This window comes from Crassostrea angulata, chromosome 3 (assembly GCF_025612915.1).
Source record: "Crassostrea angulata isolate pt1a10 chromosome 3, ASM2561291v2, whole genome shotgun sequence".
NCBI lineage: Eukaryota > Metazoa > Mollusca > Bivalvia > Ostreida > Ostreidae > Magallana > Magallana angulata.
Genome location: NC_069113.1, coordinates 8568238 through 8583162, shown reverse-complemented (window position 1 = coordinate 8583162; position 14925 = coordinate 8568238). Strand labels below are relative to the sequence as shown.

Here is a 14925-nt window from a genome sequence, read left to right as displayed (position 1 = left end):
CAGGATAATTAGAGCGACACACTGAAGGACTTGTTTCCGGAATCACTTGCTGCTGGGCGGAAGATCAGAGCTTAAAGCTTGAAAAATCAAATACAAAAACATAGCATCAGAGAGAGAGAGAGAGAGAGAGAGAGAGAGAGAGAGAGAGAGAGAGAGAGAGAGAGATTCTTTATTACCGCGAATTTAATTTCATTCTTTATATTCACTAGTAGCTAGATATTCGAAATACTTCAATTGTAAATTCTCATATATTACCTACGCATATGATTGACAAAAATAAGTTTATTGTATTGAGTTACATAAAATGATTTTCATTAAGTCCTAAGCAACGGTTTGGCCTCAGCATTAGTGATCTCTTTTCATCAGTTGGTTTTGAATGGGTGCTAACGGTATGGTGAACATGATTCCTAATTATACAAGAAGATTTTAGACATTTCATTTTAATTGATATTTTCTGTCATTAAGGAGGCTGGATGGTCAACAAATTACACGTCAGACCTACTTTAAAGTTTTAAAAATGATTTGTTAAGTTACAAAATTTGAATTAAGTGTATAAGTCAATAAATTTCATTTTTAAATTCGAGGATTTTCCGATATCTTTATTAAGAAGTCTTCTTCTAGAGGAGATCAGTTCTGTCTAAAAATGGCCTCGACCGTTCAGCCCTCTTAAAGAGGTTCGCTCCTCAGGGTTGGGTAGCCATTTTGGGTCACCTCTAGTTTGAAAATTCTGTATCATATGTTTGTTCTATTTTACATATGTATTTAACAATGCCAAATAAACCATATGGAATAAAATTCTTTAAAAAAAACAACATTTTTACAGAGTTTAGTAAAGGACTATATTTTGTGGCGAAAGGTTTTCAAGAAGGAAATGAACAATTTTCATAACTCAATAGTTTTAGGGTATCATGACTTTAGCTTCCTCATTTTTCGCGCAGACCAAGATTCCAAAGAGTTTGTGTATTACAATATATTCATTATAATGTTCCGAAAAACATATCTGAACACTATTTTGATATTTCTTTTGATAAAATTTTGCATATTCAGCTTATTTTTCATAGAAGTCAAGAAAAAACTTACTCAAGTTTTTGCTTAAAATTAGCTTATTTCATGCCATATCTCAAATTTTTGAGATGTGACCCCTATTTTTTTTTACTTTTGCATGAGACATTGAATGTATGTCTATTTGTATGCAAAGTTTTGGAATGATGACATTTCTATTACATTTTTTTTATTTGCGTTATAATTTGATTACTCCAAAATTGTGTGACAATCTTTACATCTGTTGTTGAGTTCATTATGTACTGGCACATAAAGCCACCAGTATAGCTAGGGTTTTTTTAATTTGACTTAGATATTACTTTTATAGTCACTACCTGAGTTCAGATTCATACTGTATTGAAATCTAACTAAATAATAGTTCCAACTATAAACGTTTGTTTGATTTCTTCAAATAATCAATTTCTGTGCCAAATTTCAGCAATAATTTTAGGAAAATTATCATTTCTGTTTGGGGCCCCATATTTCTAAAAAAAAAATGGCATGTGACATAGGTCACAAATAAAATAAATGAACATTTTAGGTCCCCATCTTTATATCCAAGTGGTTTTCAGATGATTGACATTACTATTAATTCAGGTGCCAACCTCCTTTTTAAAAAAAAATGTATTTAATAACATCCTGAAAGTATAGACGATCATAAACAATCGGCGCTCTCAAAGGTAAGTAACTCTGATTCCTTTTTTAGCAATAATAGGTTTCTAAAAGTTACCCCGCATTTGCTATACGACAGTACATGTATAAAGAAGATGGGTATACATCTGATTCAGACAGTAGTACAACATGGTGCATACACCAACAAAGTAATCTGTATGTTTACAATGTATTTCAATAGAACTCACCTGTATACAGCTGTACATATGTACAATATGCCCAACGAGTTCATAGATTAGTACTACACCTTAAGGTATAGGATATCAGTACAATATATACATTTATTAAAATGAACATTTCTTTTTTTTTTAAACAAAACGAATGGTAAACTGATCTTTATATGCATGAATTTGATCATTGTCGCAAACCCACGGTCGGTCTTGCTTCAAGAGAAGCAAGATTGACCTTGGTGTCCAACGATTGAGTGTGATTAAATAAAAATATCTATACAACATACAACAGTACAATATACATCTATGCAAACGAAAATTATACTCATATTTACAAAAGAAAAATACACGGGTATAAATTACTATATAGTACAACACAATGCAGACAATCGTTAAGCATAAAAACATTGGGAGACGTTAATGCAGTCACATATCCGCCAATAAAATGACCATTTTATTAAATGATCGATTTTTCAATCAAATATTGCAAAATGTTTAATTGATAAAATAAATAAATTGAAGGATTTGTATAATGAATTGATCCGGAAAGTGGGTATTCAGAACATTTTAACACAAAAAGGGGTAATATTCATTGTAAGGATTGAACAATTTCAATGGTTTCAACGTTTACGGGGAAAAAACTATAATCGCCAAAAGATAGAAAGGAAGGATATTAAAGTTAAAAAAAACGATCACCACAATTTGATAGAAAGATACGAGATACGGTATAACGGTTTGCTTAGGTCTCCCACTCATCAATTTTTTGTCAAATTTACGTACATTTAAATATGTTGCCAAACAAGTAGACTAGCACTTTAACTGTCGTTTTTCCCAATTCACAATTTTTCAGTATTTCGTAAGCATTTTTTTCGTCCTAAAAACACAACATGAATGGCACTTTGTAAAATACACCATGTACAGATCATTGTAAGCAAATTTTTTGGATGATCATCGAAAGATTACAGATAGCATCCAAAAATTTGCATCAAATTAATTTTATCGACGGAAATTCTTAAGATTTTAGACTAGGGAAAGCAAATTTGCAGACTTGACATCAGATTTTTACACCGAATTCACGATGCTTGCTGATAAAGGATTATTCCCATCCTTAGTTTCTGAATCTATAGCGGAGCTGTACGCTGTTTCTTCACTATCTAGGCTTTGAAATGCGTTAGACCGTACTCACCTCGGGTAGATAAACATACTTACAATCCGACGCGGGAAACCCTCCCAGACAGTGTTCATTCAGTAAAACCATTATATCCGTTTTTATTCTGTTTCCAGGTTGATCCCGAGTTTAAGGTAATTGTCTGTGTTTAAATTTTATCTATTTTTTTTGTTATTCATAAAAAAGTTTAGATAAGTGGGTAATTTTTACTTTTTTTCAGTATAGTTTAGGATGTAAAAAATGAGGAAGATTTTGTTTTTTATATAGACTTCACTTCATAGATTTGACTTCTTAATTTATATAATAAGTATAAATGCATATTTTAGATCAGTACCTATGGGAAGAAAAGGTCTGCGCGTGCTATATATTTTCTCTTTTTTTCTGGCAAAGAACACTGCGCGCGGTTAGCAAAAATAGCCAAAGAAAATAAAGAAACAACGCTAACTGTCTTGTAACTACCAACAATGTCCTCCTTGCTTTTCTAATTAAAGAAGCTGCGCATATGAATAGTGGTAAAATGTATATCAACAAGTAATCATGGGCACACCAGACTAAAGCATCAATGATGTACGACAAACACAAGTATTACATATGGGTCATGATAGTATTACGGATAAAATCTCACAACTAGTAGTCAAAGTTTGAATTTAAAGTACTTTATTTGACCAAATGATCAAACACAAAAAAGGGAACAATTTTTCTTATCAACCCCGGAAAGTACTGTTTCTGATTTTTGAAAAAAAATATAAAAAGAGGCCTATGGGCCACATCGCTCGCCTGAGCAAGGATAGCCGTAACTCTAGCTGATCAATTCAGCATTACAGTACCAAATTTAGAATAGCTTGACAATTAAGTACAGAGGACCTTGCTCAAAAAGTTAAAAAAAATCTTCGGACTTTTATCGACATGTCTTTATGTTAAATAACTAGGTTCTTTTGTTGTTTCAGTATTTATGAGAAAATTATCTCTATTCCCATTACCCCCCCCCCCCCCCCCCCTTTTGTGACTTCATTCTTATTTTGTAAAAACTTTTATCTCAGCAACCTGTGCTTTTACACAGGATTCAGTTTTTCTGATTAAATGATTTATCAGAACAAGATTTTTAGAATTTTTTTTTCAATAGATTCCTTGTAAAATTTCGATCCCCCCCCCCCCCCCAATTGTGGCAAGACCCTACCCCCGGAGATCATAATCTGCACAAAATTGAATCTATACACAAGTTGCAGCTTTTTGGGCCAGTGGGTTTTAGGAACAAAATTTTTAAAATATTTTCTATACCTACATATTTCTATGAAAAAATTCGACTTCGAATCCCATAGCTTTTGCGAGGAATATTTTCAAAGATTTTTTTCAATCTATTCCTATGAAATAATTCCCCCCCCCCCATTGTGGCCCCAACCTAAACCCCGGGGGTCATGATTTGAACAACTAACTGAGGATGCATCCATACAAGTTACAGTTTTTCTGACCAAATGGTTTTTGAGAAGATTTAAAAAAAAAATTAATAATAATTCTGAATTATCTTCCCTCCTAAAGTAGCGTTCATTTGAACAAACTTGATCCCTTTTACCCAATAATGCTTTATGTCAGGTTCCAGTGGTTCTGGAGAAGATGAAAAGCTTACGACGACAGACAACGGACACATTTTGATTAGGAGAGCTCACTGAGTCTTCGACTCAGATGGACCAATAAAAGTTGAGTGTTCGTCGATCAATGTAAATGTTACTTCACACGTAGAACTGATTAACGAGATTCTTGTCCAAAGTTACACGTAAACTACGCACCGAGAAATGATCAAACTTACTCCCACTGAATCCAGTGTCATAATAAAAGACGTCTATATTCTAATAAACCGTGCGTACTCCGGGTTTCGTGCTGTTTTCTCGTGTGCTGTCAATTCTTTCACTACAACTGTCGTATAGTGACCTACATCAGGCTGATTAACGAAGAAAAAAATCAAATTGTGGAAAAAGTCAATTAGAGATGACATTTATTCAGGCGAGATTAATTGCAATTTCAGCACAAATTTATTGTTATTTTGTGTCCATCCTGTGGATTAATCGACTTCAAATCAATGTTTTACTACACTGCAATCTTGCGTAAGTTGTGGCATTTGACCTTTGAAAAACATATGCCGACAGGCCAGGTCAAAAGTTTGTGTCTGGGGCTTAGGTGCTTTACACCGAAACTTGAAGTACATACCGATCAGGCTGTCAGCCTGTATGTTTATTGAACCCCAGACAGTCTTGAAGCAATCACGATAATATTATGTTTAACTGGATTTTTTGTATACCAAGGCCAATTTAATAGAAAATTTCAATGTGGCTGCACTTGAAATTATATTCGATTAGATATGATGAATTTTATGTATCTTTAATTTTCGGAGAGAGAAAGAGAGTGAGAGAGAATAAATAAATTATCAATTTTGTATTTTGTTGGATGAGCATTGACATTTAGCAGTACAGATATTCTCACAACAGTACGACTACTTGTTTATCAACGTTACCAGCAATGACGACGAGTTAATCTCTAATTATTGACATGGGAACGTCCAAGATTATTGGAGACGCTGATTCCCAGATAGCGAGTGATTGGCCTTAAACCCAATTAACCGATTTCACACAATACAATAGAGTAAAAAGAAAAATGCTTAAAGTCGGTCAAAGAAAAAATTGCATTTGTAGAAATGACACTTATATCGAGATTAAGCTCTATCGGTTTAATTACAAAAAATCTTGCGCTTCCAACATGGCGAAGATAGATAGCAGCAGCAAGGATAAATAGTATTTTCTCAAGGCAAAATCTAGTAAAGAATAAATGGCCTTGTAGAGAAGTGACCCCTTTCTGAGTTTGTCCCATTCACCGTGCGGTATAGATTCGGCAGACTCGGGTTTACTGGTGCCCTGGGATTGGACTAGTGCCTGGTTTCCGTTACTTTCTCTTTGGGAGTGTTCGATTTGCCGACAAATGCATTTAATAGACAAAAGAAGGAGCATAAAATGTCCAAAAAAACCAAGCAACAACCAATCCCGAGGAAAAAAAATTAAACTTAATCAGTTTGGAGATTTTCATTTTTATTGGTTTTTTGTTTTGTATATTTCATTTTGGTTTTTTTTATAATAAAATAACATACATATGAATAAACAGTCATACTTCAGTTTTCTGATTAATTTAGGTATACAAATATCGTACATGTATAACAGATACACAAGTCATGACCACAATTAAAACAAAACACAATTGGCCCGTTTTCACAAAGACAATAGAAATATATAATTTAACAAGTATTCACAATTTATCGCTTGATAATTCAAGAAAAACATACAATCCACACTTCTCCTTATCTCTACAATCATGTATACTTAACATTCGTTCAAAAATTGGCCAGGATACGTTTCTATTTGCGCTATTGACATCAAGCAGCGATTTAACGCTCAAAGCAATAACCCAAGAAATCATATCCGCGCCGTGCCTCAGCGAGACCAGAATGGACGGTTTGTTAAGCTTTATGAATTACGCCAATTGGATAATTCAAAGACAATTCCGGGGCTGAGTCACTTGATATTTGCACATAGAGATAAAAACCGACCAACTGTTTACACACTTTTTCTCATTCCCAACCCTTAATTCATAAATACACGACACCCACATATCATAAATAGTAAGGTTTTCCCAGCATGTGTTGGCTCAAGTTTCGGATTTTTCAGATAACAAGATAACGAGAAATTCATAATTAAACTTTGAATAAAAACAAACAAAAACGTAGCATGGAACAATATTTTTAAAACATGAAATTGAAAACAAGTCGGTAGAATGCTGCCATTCAAATATCACTTTTCTCCTAGAATATCCGCGTTCTTTATGTGAACACAGTAGTACTATTTTTTGACATATGAACATCCGGGTACTTTGGAATCGGACTGCAGTGGTGGGTATATTTGTGATGTCTTTCCACATTGGCTCCCTCTGTCGGTTTTTCCGGATCCTTTGGAGTTATGCGTACTGAGTCCTTAGACCTCATTGACGGGTCTTCGTCAAAATAATTGAACGGGCTAAGAAAGAGAGAAAGCGCTCCCCCCGCCGTCAGGGTGTTTGGGAGGTTCTCCGTTTGTGGCAGGTGCTGACTTCCTAGTGTTACCCAGGCTACCAAATCCTGAAAAATAAGGAAATATACAATAAGGTGCTATTGCAAAAATTAAAAAAATTATTAGCATTTAATTTATTTAAAGTGTTTCAATGCTAATTTATATTTATCAATTAAAAAGGAACGTTGCATTGGATTAAGTTCAATATAAATATCACAGCCAATAAGCGTACCTCATTGACTATATCGTCATCGTCATCTATGTATGACTGGAAGTTGACTACCGGCTTTTTGGCATCCCACATAGTAAAGATAGAGCTGCTGGATTCCTCCCAGTCTTTCTGTTTGGTAATGGCCACTTGGTAGCGTGCCCACGATATGGAGCGGCTAAATCCGTAATTCTCGGGAAGAAGAAGTTTTGACATTCCAGATGGTTTAATTCTGTAAGACCGTCTGACATTTTGAGGTGTGTGTTTTCCTATGTTGGACATCAGCAAATACTTGGGGGTGTCAAAGTTATACTTGTAGGCAGCGTCTTTCTCCGTTCGTCGAATATTTCGATCGTACGCATTCTGAACATGGTGATGACCATACCAAGGGTCAGTCTTGTTCTCCATCTTGATATCGAGAGTTTCAAATATATTCCTAGTTCCTTTGATATCGAGATCAACCTTGAAATTAAAAAGATGATTATGAAGTCCAGCTATGACAGTTTTTCGCACATGCGCGCCGTAATTTTCTTCTTGCGGGACGTAGAACGAGGTTCCTAAATAACCGGTCAGTAGAACCCGGATCTCAACCATTCCATTTTGGTAGAACATGTAATCAAACACATAGTCATAATTAATGACACTCATAATAGTTCTTACAACGAGTACAGAGTTAACCATTCCACCGTAAAAAGCGCCGGAGCGTCCGTACGCCCGGTGACGTCGTAGAGGATAGTTTGCATTGTGCTCAAAAACACAAAAAGCGTTTTCATACGTGCGATGACCATTCTCGTTGGCTGAGTACAGGTAAGAGTGGATAAACTCGGCATTTTCGGGACAGTCAACGCTTGGGACTAAACCCCGGGAACGAGTCCCGAACAGACCGGCGCTGTCGGCGTAGTACAACATCCGGTTGGTCGGACTGAAACCTGAATACAAGACTGTTACTTCCTGCATGCTTAATTCGTATATAATTCTCTCCGAATCAAATTTAATGTCGAAAAGCTGCAGGCCATTCGTAGTCGACATTTTGTATTTCAAGTCCCAAGTCATATATTTAATTGAGTTTCCATTTACTTCAAATCGAGGGCCGTCGGGGTAGAATTGCCGCGGCGGCCGTCTACCGTTTTTAGGGAATTGGTTCTCTCTCATTTCAAGTGAACTAAATGTCCTTTCTTCTCCTGTAGGGAACGGAATTCTGGTTTTATTTATTTGCTGACAAGAGTACGCTTTTAGGAAAACAGACAGCGATTCAAATAACTGATTTGCATACCATACATCTAAAATTCTCCACTCTTTGGGGTCGCTCGAGGTCATGTCTACTAAAAACTGAAAATCTAGAGGGTGCAGGGTGTAGAACTCAACGTTATGAGCAAACCAAAACCACGACTTCCTCGTACCTTCGGGAAGGTAGCCGCTGGAGATTGGAGTCATCGAAAACCGCAAACACTGATTGCCACAATTAAACGGGGTTGCGTTGTAACTTTCAACAAGTACTTGGTGAGCCTCTTTGGCAACTCGGCCTATAACGTATCTGTATATCGCCATGAACTCAAAACTGGAGAATGGCCTATATATATAAGGAACTTTTGTCGTCCGTGCAGTTGTGTTAATTATTTCTGCATATGTGATATTTGGAAGGGGACCGACAATGTATTCTCCAATAAATGGTGGGTTTTGATCCCCATGCATTATAAAAACCTTAGCCTCTCTTTTTGGCTTGGGGCCATTGTTATCCCAAAAGTCTAGTACTTCACTTTTTCTTGGAGTATGAACCTCAATAGCATGAATAAAACTTTGGTCAATTTGTGCTTCTTTGGGGTGCTTTAAGTTCATTTTGTCGTGGAGATAGTCGACAACCAAATTAATCTCTTCTTTTGACAGTGTATCCAAAACACTGCCATGTGCTCTTTCCACTGTCTTCCAAATCTCTGATTCTTCTAACTCTTCTGCCGGACAAGTGCCATAATTTGCGCTAAAGGTATCTATTTCTTGATCTTTGATTATCCATATTGATACGCATAAGAACATAAAGATGAAAGTTGAAAGTGAAAATAGGAAGGTCAGCCACTTCCACTTGACGGTGCTGTCAATCAATTCTTTCATGTTGACGACAGTATGCTGGAAATGAAATAAAAAGAAAAATTATGATGCGTTTCAAATACTTGAAGTTCAATTAATATTAATTATATGCGCATTGCGAGTATTAAATGTGTGGGGGTTAGTATTTGAAAGGAAATACCAAGTTTATCTAACTTTGATACAGATTATCTCAACTAGTTTTATTGGAAGATTTGAGCTGTGCTATTCATCTTTGTCAACATTTATCAATCAGAGCTGTGAATGGTACATGTGACGTATTAGCTAGCCGTCCCCCTCGGCGGTACAGGGGGCGCTGGCCTTGGTGATTGTAGGAGAATCGAACAAATATTAAGCTCAGTCTCAATCTAATGAACGGAAAATAGCACAAGATAAGCTCTAACATTTAGCTGATTCTAGCGAGGATTATACGAATTAAAAGATTTTTGTTCAACAAAGCTGTAATTCTGTTTGTAAACAGTGAAAGAAATTGGTTCTGATTTCTTTTGATCTATTTCTGTTTTAATTGATTGTCACATAAATGCAGAAACTATGATCTACTAAAAACGAAAAGAATGCACGGACTCTGAACAGAACTAGTTTCAGGATTTATTTTTTCCCTCCAGTCTTCAAATATTGAGGGTTTTTTCTTCAGGTATGTGAATTAATTTCAATGAATAAAAAACTTTGGTTTTTTCATAGTTGTAAGTATAGTTTGTGGGATACACCATTATAATCAAAGTTAACTTTTCTCCAGTGGTTTGTATACGAAAAAAATGTCAGAATTCGGTCAGTTGCGCTATATACCGGTTGATTGAGGAGCGATGAGCAGTGTTTTAGATTACGCGTAATTCATTGTAAACAAACGTGGCCTAACTTCTTTAGCTTCTGACCTCCGTATCTACCAACCTACAAACTCTAATGCCAATATTCCGTCTGGCTCGGGATGGAAACCAAGTATGCGTCAAAAATTTTAATTCATTTGCTCCACTAACTTTAGGAAATACACTAGATTTTTTTCTCTCTTTGCGATATTTTACTGGAATGACCTAGTGGTTCCACCTGCTTTATACAAGATAATCACCCGTAAATATAGGTTAATGTTTCAAATTCTTGGCCTTGGAAATCAGTCGAGAAATCAATTGGTTTTTAATGTTTCTAAATAGAATACATATCACCCACAGGCAAAGATAGTTCGTAATTTAATCATATGGACAAAAAGTTTGCAAGATATGCGTTATTTTCGAACTTTCCTTGACTCTTCCGCAAACCCCCCCCCCCCCCCCCAACCTTCACTTAAAATGCATTGTTTGCATTCCTTAATGGTCTAGACACCTTCAGAGAGACGAATAATTCAGCTGTCATTGTATTTCATTGATAAAACACACGAAAAAAAATATCTTCTAATGATATCTGGCAAAAAAAATTTCTAGAGATATTTCTTTCTGCTCTTAAAAAACTTAAAACAATATAATGCAGCGTTCACAAAGCTTATCTGAATATAAAAACAAATTTTTCATGAATCTATTTTTTAATTTCCCCTTTTTTTTTTTTAAATTCAACCACTTTTTAGAAATAGTTTGAGAATGACGATGTGAAAGCTATTCAAAGAATTATTAGGATCGCAATTTATTTTCAATTACTCAAATAAAACCTTACAGTTCTTTCATACAATAAAAATCAAAAAATCAGTACGATTATCAACACAGATTAATGAGGATCTTACCTTCTTCAGATAGTGGACAGTGACACTATGATGATTGTGCATGGTTCCTCTTAATTTATGTTGTCCGGGGATGTAAATTTGTAATACTGGTCACAAACTACGCCGATCTGCTGTCAATTTATCCGTGACCACGCAATATAATGTCCAAATTTTGTACTCGGAAAATATCCTTTTAGGAACTTTCGAACTTTTAAAGTGAGAAATGAATAAATTAAAGACACAAACTGTAGTGTCTCTCTGCTTCGAATTCCCATCGTTTTCAATTTATATAAGAATATATACCTACGATGTTGCAGCAAATTATCGAAGGTGTGTATCTCTTGGTCACGTGACCCATAGTTTTCAATAAGTCATTTCTAAAAAAAAAAAAGAAAAAAAAAAAAGAAATCACCATTCATACAAATTAACGGTAGTATTAATAATTCTTCGGCGGAACGCGAAGGAAGAGCCCAATAATCAATCGCTGGATACTGGGACCGCCTCTTTAACATTGGCTGCGATGTTTCAATGCAGTTCTCAGGCAGAACGCCACGCCAACGTGTACTTACAACGTTAGTAATTATTCCATTTTATTTTTTTAAAGTTGTATATTCTGACAAAAGGAAAGGAAAATAGATTTTTAGCCATTCTGTTTTTTTTTAGATTATATGGATGTATTTATGTTCGTGAATGTGTTAGAATTATACAAAATAATTCATTATTTAATACAGTGGCTATATGCTGGTAGACGGGAAACAAATGTGATTTATCATTATTCAAATATCGACCCTTGTGAAACTATCAAAGTACACGATTATATGTATGCTAAAAGAATGAATCAATGATGCTTGGAATATGGAAAAAAGTAATTCGGGAAGAGATATTCCGCTACCATATATATTAATTTAACTTGAAGGATTTTTTTCCTGAAAATTGTCATGGCCATGGAAGTTATGCTAATATTGGAGTATGAATTAATTTTATTAGATATTTATTAGATATAATCTAGCTAAAGGGTTGTTCAGTAAATAATGGTAAAATCGCATAATTTTGAATATGCAATTAGAGAACATAGCAAGCTTTCCAATGTGTCGACTGAATGAACAATTCAATAAATAATTCGCCTTTTATGCCAATGCACTTTCTTTTTTTATGTGAAAATTTTTCATAATAGTTTTTGTTTAAATCGGAATTCTTAAAGACAAAGATTTCCATGCATGTCCGTTTAGGTAGGGTACTTAGCGCATTGACAAATCTTGTGATAAATTGGTGAAGGTTTTTATTGATAAAGTAAAAACCGAAACCAAAACGTTATTATTAAGGTTATAACGTCAAAAATGAAGATTTATTTTTATCTTAATTTTTATATTAATTTTTTTAAATCTTGACATAAATTGACTTTATCTCAACTTAATTTTTCTCTAATCAAATCAATATTTGAGATAAATCACTTCAGATTATGTAAATACACTTTTTAACTGCAGTATGTTTTGAGAGGGAAAATGAAAAACAAGAATAAAGAAAATATTTGAATGGATAACCACATTATCATTTTATTGTTGGTAAAATTGCAAAATAATTTAAAAAGGGTGATCTATGCTGCATTTGTTAAACTTTACAAGAGTTATAATCAAGACTTCTAAAACTTTTGGGGGTTTTTTCAAGCTGAAAAAAACCTCATTATTTTTTTTTCATTATGGTTATATATTACAGGTGAATTGTTGCGTGTGCCTGATAGTAAAAGATAGACCATAACTATGGACAATATAATGTATTTACTCCCGTAGTTGAACTTGAATGAAAGCATTTCACGAGTGCGTTTCTTGTCAATTATCGACATGCATTACACAGTACTTACGGTGAAGAAATTAAGATGCAACGGAAAGAATAAAATCTTTATGATACATTTATTCCACTTAGCCGATGCAAAAACTACGCTGATAAAATTTGTCTACTACGAGGTCATTGATTGACCCAGACAGTATGATATCCACCGCCGATGCCAATAATAAATCTGAACTGAGCATAGTATGTAATGCTTTCAGCGAACCAACCAATGTATGTTGTCTTTACATAACAATATGTTAATGCACTATGATGTGACTGATAAACAAACATATTATAATAGCAAAAACACTAACAACTACGAAAATGTCATCTACAAAAATAATTTTATTGTCATTTACAAATGAATATTGAGAAGAACTATCGTATCGTTGCAAACTACCGGTTAAGTCTACAAGCTTCCTGACGATTAACAAAGTAGCAACATAGAAGTGACGAGTACGGGAGCTCCACACTAACAAACACCCTCACTGTACGACAGGGCCAAGCCTGTGTGGACTATTGGCTCTATCAGATAAGTTGGAAATAACAGACGTGTTACCAAAGGACCCTGTCAACAAGTACATGCGTATAAGCTAAAAACATGAAAATAAGATTTTTCGATATCTGATGGATATATGCCTAGGAGACTGCAAAGCTAAAAAATAGACGATATTGAAACTTAACGTTTTTATAATATTAGAGAATTAAACCCAAAGTGTACAAAAACTGGGGTTTTTTTCTTTTAATGCATCGTACAACGTATATGGGAAAGTAATCACTCGAGAGTTGAAATCAAAGTACTGAGAGAGAGAGAAGTAAATGGTACCTTTTAAAAAGCTAGAATACATATATGTGTATTTGTGACCGGTACAGACGATTGCGTAGCGATCGCAGTGGTTGAAAAGGTAATTGTTCAGATGTTACAGGAGCGAATTCACCGAACTTGTACTAGCATGATATAAGTCGAAAACTGGGATACGTATGCTTAGGTCGTATCAGTTAAAATTATGACCAATAGACTTTGCAAAAAGTAATACATGTACCTAACTATTCCGCATTTGATGTACACAAATACAGGTAAAACGGTATCTCAAACCATCTGCTAATAGACTATTTGTCACGAAAACATTGAATGTATGAAATTGCAGGAACTGAGCTAACGCGATAACCTGTAGCTGCTTTATTTTCTTCGTCAAAAATACATATGGATAAGTACATGTATAAAATCCGAGTTTACAAACGAGGACATATAGGTAAACTGTCAACAAATTGATTTTTAAATCTTTCTCCTGTCACAATAATCACGTGATAAAGGGATCATGACCAAACATTTGGTACAGGTAATAAACAGTGTTGTACCTCGGTCAGGTCAGGTAAGTATGAATGTATGTACATACGAAATTCCAAAATACCATTAGATATTATGCGGCTTCACGGCCCCACACCAAGTGTTACGTATCGAAATACATTTTATGAATAGACAGTATAAACTAAACAATCCTTTTTACAAAAAACATGCTCCGTGTACGCAGTACAAATATCTAGCCAACACCTAAATTGATTGTCACTCAGACAAACGTTTTCAAAACTGTTACCGAGTTTCAAATCAGTGTTATATTCTAGAAATGATGTCGAACACATGTATATCGGTATTTGACCAAGAGAAAATGACTGCAAATACCTGATTTACGGCTTATTGAAATTTGGAATACTCAATTGTATTTACAGATTAATAACATCCTATTGATTTTTTTCTTTACGCTTGTAACTTAAACGTGGAATAAATCGTAAATATGTTTTATTCTCATTGCAAAAGAAATGATTTTAACCGTGTCTGTATTATAATTTTATTATTTATATCACTACATGTATTTAATAGTGACAATACAATTTGTATATGTTGTAAAAGTCTCATATTTTAAGATTATCTCGATTTGATTCCGGAGTAAATTATAACCACTGTTACATGT

The 14925-nt window shown here is 34.6% G+C and overlaps 1 protein-coding gene across 1 annotated transcript; it reads right to left on the bottom strand.

Moving 5' to 3' along the window:
• Positions 1-6114: 6114 nt before the first annotated feature.
• Positions 6115-11586, bottom strand: LOC128179029 (putative amine oxidase [copper-containing]). The gene is made up of 3 exons (XM_052846500.1): positions 11150-11586; positions 7369-9465; positions 6115-7204 (listed from the first exon to the last, which is right to left on the bottom strand). Exons 1-3 carry the CDS (start codon positions 11189-11191, stop codon positions 6911-6913), a joined length of 2433 nt encoding a protein of 810 aa, XP_052702460.1. The 5' UTR covers positions 11192-11586; the 3' UTR covers positions 6115-6910.
• Positions 11587-14925: the final 3339 nt, after the last annotated feature.

Bases quoted from the DNA above. Each gene is read 5' to 3' on its own strand.
- LOC128179029 (XM_052846500.1), bottom strand. From the start codon at position 11,191: ATGCACAATCATCATAGTGTCACTGTCCACTATCTGAAGAAG. The intron at 9,466-11,149 runs GTAAGATCCTCA...TTTCATTTCCAG, and splicing joins CTGTCCACTATCTGAAGAAG to CATACTGTCGTCAACATGAA. The intron at 7,205-7,368 runs GTACGCTTATTG...CTTATTTTTCAG, and splicing joins ATGACGATATAGTCAATGAG to GATTTGGTAGCCTGGGTAAC.